Source organism: Lygodium microphyllum, chromosome 24 (genome assembly GCF_053477565.2).
Source record: "Lygodium microphyllum isolate KBCC chromosome 24, Lygodium_microphyllum_v1.1.10, whole genome shotgun sequence".
Classification (NCBI taxonomy): domain Eukaryota; kingdom Viridiplantae; phylum Streptophyta; class Polypodiopsida; order Schizaeales; family Lygodiaceae; genus Lygodium; species Lygodium microphyllum.
In genome coordinates this window covers 97,867,392-97,873,781 of record NC_141158.1, presented here as the reverse complement: position 1 = coordinate 97,873,781, position 6,390 = coordinate 97,867,392, and the positions used below count along the sequence as shown (strand labels likewise).

General features: G+C 37.4%; 1 protein-coding gene across 1 annotated transcript; it reads left to right on the top strand.

Moving 5' to 3' along the window:
- Positions 1 to 1,598: 1,598 nt before the first annotated feature.
- Positions 1,599 to 5,746, top strand: LOC148015409 (uncharacterized). The gene is made up of 5 exons (XM_087665199.1): positions 1,599 to 3,524; positions 3,590 to 4,681; positions 5,172 to 5,282; positions 5,490 to 5,550; positions 5,634 to 5,746. Exons 1-5 carry the CDS (start codon positions 1,599 to 1,601, stop codon positions 5,744 to 5,746), a joined length of 3,303 nt encoding a protein of 1,100 aa, XP_087521325.1.
- Positions 5,747 to 6,390: the final 644 nt, after the last annotated feature.

Genomic DNA, 6,390 nt, shown 5'->3' with positions numbered 1-6,390 from the left:
CCATAGATAGAGATAGATACAATAGCATCCAAGCTACAAGTGACCAAATGCCAGTTGCACCTCCTATTCGTCAAGGAGACAATGCAACTATCCACAATACAGATGTTGAGATGTTGGATAACCATGAATTGCTACCCTTCGGAGTGGGGGTACGTAGCACAAGTCCACAAAGAAATGGAAACACAAATAATCCAAATGGTGGATTAAGAAATTGTAGGCAAATGCTTGATGCTACTAGAGCTGAACGTAGACACAGGGCAAGAGCAAGAACGCAATTACAACAATTGCGTCGCACTACAACAAATACAATTGATATAAATGCTCAAATGCCTGGTGCACCATTACTGTCCTTAGATGTTCAATTGCCTCGCCTTATTCAAGAAGAGAATGAAGCTATCCATAATGCTGATGTAAGTACTGAGATGCTACATGACCAGTATAATATTCAAGCTCCTATGTTTCTACCTCAAAATGGTGGATTTTGTTCAATTCTCCATGACATGCCACCTAATTTGGATATTCATCCATCAGTAACAATTTTGCTCTTCCAAAAACCAGATTTGCATGCAATTGGTATCCTTTGCAAGGTTTGTCACCATTGCATGGCTAAGTTGTGGCACGATGAAACTAAAACAATGCGTACAACTTCGATTGGAAAGCATTGCTGTAGAGAAGGGAAAGTAATTTTGCCACCTCTACAACAACCACCACAACCTCTGTGTAATTTGCTTGATGGCACACATCCACAAAGCAGAGAGTTCAAAAAAAATATACGTGCTTATAATAGCGCATTGGCTTTTGTTTCAATGGGTGCAAAAATTGATGAGCTTTTGCCTCAAAATGGAAATGGTTATACTTTTCGAGTTCATGGATCAATATATCATCGGATGGGTTCCCTATTGCCAAGTGAGGATGGACAACAAATGCCAAAGTTTGCACAACTTTATATTTATGACGCCGATCATGAGTTATTGAATCGCATGGGGGTTTTACCTGGGCTTTTGCCAGACTTACTACAAGAGCTTCAACAAATGATGCATGATCACAATGCATACGCACAGGCCTTTATAGCAGTTGGTGCAAGCTTGCAACGCAATCCATCAGTAGAAATAAGAATGTCCATTTTTCAGAATCGATCCACGTCTAGACGATATTCAGTTCCCACTGCAAGTGAGGTTGCTGCGATCATGCCTGGACAAGGTGATGATGATACACTTGATCATCGTAGCATTCAAGTTCGCACACGATAAGGCCATTTGATTTATATTTCTAACTTACACAAGGCATATATGCCACTATTATATGTTCTTCTTTTTCCAAATGGAGAGGATGGATGGCATACTAAAGTTCCATATGCATTTATTGATGCTCATATTAATGCCAATAATCTTGCAAATAAAGATTGTGTCACTCAAATGCAATATTACGCTTTTCGACTTCAGATTCGAGATGATACTAATGGATGTCTTTTAAGGGGTGGTCGCTTGCTACAACAATACATTGTCGATGCTTATTGTAGCATTGAACAATGTAGATTGGCTTGGTGTCGTCAAAATCAAGCAACATTGCGAGTTGAAATGTATAGGGGATCGGCTGATATGGTCAATGGTTCAGATGCAGTTGATACTAATATCGCTGGGATTGGTGTGGGCAGGAGAATAGTATTGCCATCTAGCTTTACAGGTGGACCAAGATTCATGTACCAATTATACCAAGATGCTATGGCAATTGTACGTAGCAAAGGTAGACCTGATTTATTTATCACCATGACATGCAATCCTAAGTGGTCTGAAATTACAGATGCTTTGTTGCCTGGTCAAACTGCACATGATCGACCAGATTTAACTGCTAGAGTTTTTCATTTGAAACATAAGGACATGATACAGTCAATAGTGAAAAAAGAGTTGTTTGGTAAAGTTGCTGGATATGTGTCCGTCATAGAATTCCAAAAGAGAGGCTTGCCTCATTCACATACACTCTTGATATTAGAACCACGCTTTAAGCCACTAGAAGCACATCATTATGATAGACTGGTGTGCGCTGAGCTGCCTGATAAGGAAAGGTTTTCAGATTTGTATCGAATTATTACTAAATGTAACATACATGGTCCGTGTGGTGAGTTCAATCCAAAAAGGGCTTGCATGGTGGACGAAAAGTGTATAAAGGATTATCCAAAAAAGTTTATACATACAACTATAGTTGATAAATCTGGTTATCCTTTATACAGACGTCGAGAGGATGGAAAAACTCATAATGCTAATGGTAACCTCTTGGATAACCGATGGATAGTGCCTTACAATCCTTATTTGAGTTCCAAGTATAGTGCTCACATAAATGTTGAGGTTTGCTCGACAATTGCAGTTGTCAAATATTTGTATAAATATGTATATAAGGGCCATGATCGAGCAACCATTCGGTTTACAAGTACGCGTGGTTCCGGATCCAATGATATTGCCGCAGAAAATATTGATGAGATTGAGAGGTACTTAGATGCACGATATATTTCAGCTTCTGAAGCATGTTGGCGAATATTTGAATTCAAACTTCATGATGAGAAACCCGATATTCAACGATTGCAAATACATTTACCTGGAGAGAATACTATTTCCTTTCGTGACTCTGATAACATACGTGATGTGGTGCAAAATGAAAATGCTCAAAAAACAACTCTCACAGAATGGTTTACATGCAATCGTTTGCACCCTGATGCTAACACAGTTCTCTATCAAGACTTTCCAATGTTTTGGGTTTGGAATGCACGCAAAAAAATGTGGACAAAGAGAAAGCAAGGAAACACATGTGGTCGAATATACTTTGTTTCACCTACGTGTGGAGAAAAATACTATTTGCGGTTACTACTCACTGTATGCAAGGGGTGCACATCCTTTGAGGCATTGCGTACGGTTGATAATGTGGTATATTCAACTTTTAAGGAGGCTTGCATTGCAAAAGGAATGTTGGAAACAGATGATGAATGGCAAATGTGTTTGCGTGAAGCTGCATTGATGCAAACCGGTGCTCAATTAAGAAATTTGTTTGCATCCATCTTGGTATTTTGTTCGCCTGCCCGACCTGGGGCTCTATGGGAAGAGTTCTTAGGTCCGCTGACAGAGGATATAAAACATCAACTCTCCTTGCAAAATAGGCGAAATGTCGATATGCAAGATGAGGCCAATAATCATGCATTGATGCATATTCAAAAACTTTTAGATCAACATGGTCGCAATTTGACAGAGTATCATGGATTGCCTGAGGTGACAATGCAAGAGTATACAAATCCTTTGATCCTTGATGAACAACTATATGATAAAGTAGAACAAGAGAATACATTCTTAACAATGCAAGCTTTGTTGAATGATGGACAAAGAAATTGTTTTATGGCAATAATGAATGCTATTGATAGTGGTTTGGGTAAACCATTTTTCTTAGATGGCCCAGGCGGTTCCGGAAAAACATTCCTATACAAATGTTTGCTTGCAAAGCTTCGCAGTCAAGGTCGCATTGCAATAGCTAAGCATCCTCTGGTGTTGCTGCATTGCTTTTGCCACATGGTCGTACTGCCCATTCAAAGTTCAAAATTCCATTACAGGCAGATAAGAATTCTACATGCAATATACCTGTTCAAAGTCATCTTGCAGCACTGTTAAAAGAGGCAAGTCTTATTTTGTGGGATGAAGCTCCTATGTTGCATCGTAATACCTTTGAGGCACTGGACAGAACTTTAAAGGATATAATGCAGTGTGATATGCCATTTGGTGGTAAAGTTATTCTACTAGGTGGAGATTTTAGGCAAATATTGCATGTTGTACCAAAGGGTACCCGTGAGGATATTGTCGGTGCTGCTATATGTTGTTCCAATTTGTGGCAATATTTCAATGTTTTGAAACTTACACAGAATATGCGGGTCGCATCAGACGAGGGTCATTTTGTTGCATGGTTGCAAGACATTGGAGATGGAAAAGATTTGACACATACTAATAATATATTGCAAATTCCACCTGCATTGTTGTTAAAGGGAGGATCTATGCAAGACTTGATCAATTTTGTCTATTGTGAAATGAATTGTGTAATTGATTACAAAACATTCTTTAGTGGACGTGCCATTCTTGCACCTCGAAACAATGATGTGAAAATAATAAACAATCATGCATTGCAGCTGATGTCGGGAGAGGTTAAACAATACTACAGTGCTGATTCTCTGGATAGAACCGAGGAGAACTCATTCCTCTATTCTGTGGAATATCTAAATTCCCTTGACCTCGGTGGAGGTATTCCTCCTCATATCTTGCTGCTCAAAGTAAATGCTCCAATAATATTGCTCAGGAACTTGAATCCTTCTAAAGGTTTATGCAATGGTACTAGGCTGGTATGCAAGGCTTTCAATAACAAGGTCATTGATGCAGAGATAATTACGGGGACCAATATTGGTGACAGAGTTTTTATCCCGAGGATAACTTTCATCCCAACTACACTGGAACTTCCTTTCTCAATGAAACGCTTGCAATTCCCAGTCCGATTGGCATTTGCAATGACAATCAACAAATCTCAAGGCCAAACGTTATCATGTTTGGGAATATATCTAAAAACCCCAGTCTTTACTCATGGTCAACTCTATGTTGCTTTCTCCAGAGTAAAGTCTCCGGATAGATTGAAAGTCTTGATTAATGAGAAAGAGGACATGGTAAATGGTACAATCAATATTGTATATAATGAAGTTTTACAGAAAGTATTGTAACCTCTGTTTTTGCAAAAGTGTAATGTTTGTTCTCTCATATTATATTTGCATAATGTTTTTATTTTAATACAATCAAAGCCTTTTTTTCTTCTTTGTTTACATATCTATAAAATGTAGTGTTGTACTTTCTTATGCTCTTTTTCAGTAGTGAGTTCTTTGTCGATGAAAAGCAAGTTTGACTTATTTTCTCTGGTTTAATACTTTAATGTTTTAATCATATCTCTCATGTATGGATAGATATTCATGATTTTATGTGAAGTTAGACGTATGTTTGTTTTACTATATGAGAACATTGTGTTTAAATTATTTCTACCATAAAAGTTATTTGATCTTTCTATTATATTATATTTGCATTAATTTTTTGGTACAATATCATCAAAGTTTATTTATTATTTTTTAATCATATATTTTTATGTTTTCTAATTTTTATTGATAGATGGCCCAAACAGTATTTGAATATTATCGTGCCTCTCCTTATCAAATGAGACTTCAGGAAGCATTGCGAACTGTTGCTACGGATGCTATTATCCTGAGAACTTTGGCTAGGGTAATCAAAAGATTACCCAATGATGGATTTACTAATGGAAACACTCCTTTATATATAGAAATTATATATTTTGGATGGATCCAATGCTATTATGTTAGACAAACAGATGTTGAGTACTTCATATCTCGGTCCCATACTAGACACATACCGAATGACTGGAGTAAATGGGAGTTTAAAGATTTATCATGTTTTGTAACTTTGCATCAGTTTCATCCAAATTCCGCCGACTGCTCTACTAATGTGAGAGCTAATCATATCACGTCCCCAGGTAATACTTACCATTTTTATTAATTAATGTTTTGCTTTATAAATTTAATATTCTTATTTCTAAAGTTTTTTTTTCGTTTTTAGATGTTGCAGCACAATCTGGGGCGGGGCGTGTCACAGCTTCGCCCACACATGCTCACTGTGCTAGATCCACGGTTGATAATTCATCTAAGAAGAGAAAGCTTTCTTTTCAATAGTTGATTTTCTACAAGACAACTATCTTTTTGAAAAGATTTTATACTTTCTTTTCCATTTACCTGTTGTCATAGTTGGAATTCTTTCAGTGATATTTAAAAATCACTTTTGCTTCAGTTATGTTTTTCAATTATTATGGTTGAGATAATCGATGTTATTGTGTTGAATTATTAGATTTTTTAATGAAGTTTAAAATTTGCAAGACTACTTGATTCATTTCTAAGTGGAAGAATGTGTGAACAAATTAAAACATTTGTGCTTCACATCCCGGCGCGAAGCGCCGGACTGAGTCTAGGCGCGGAGCGCCTAGTATCTCTTTAAGGAATTTTGCTTATGTTGGGAAAGATAGCCCAAAAAGGGAAATTCAGGCCTTGCTTAATGAAGAAATGTACTTAACACTTCTCGTTGGGGAGGGGAATCCTTATTAGGTTGTAAGGTACCCTTAGGCTAAGGTCTACCTTCGCTGTGTAAAGCTGTGAATTTTATGATGATGTGATTGTTATTGCTTCATTTGATATATGTCTGAAAGGATTGTTGTGTTTGCTAGAATCTAGGTCTTTGATTAAATACATTGATAAACCAGGATAAAAAAAAGGTCCCGCTAGGCTACCCCCAAGTTAGCTGCGAGACCCTACTCCAAGGGGGT

What these genes read in the sequence shown, in the direction of transcription:
- LOC148015409 (XM_087665199.1), top strand. Translation starts at nt 1,599, where the DNA reads ATGGTCAATGGTTCAGATGCAGTTGATACTAATATCGCTGGGATTGGT. An exon ending in CAATAGCTAAGCATCCTCTG is followed by an intron (nt 3,525 to 3,589) that starts GTGTTGCTGCAT and finishes ATTCCATTACAG; the next exon opens with GCAGATAAGAATTCTACATG. An exon ending in TAATCATATCACGTCCCCAG is followed by an intron (nt 5,551 to 5,633) that starts GTAATACTTACC and finishes TTTCGTTTTTAG; the next exon opens with ATGTTGCAGCACAATCTGGG.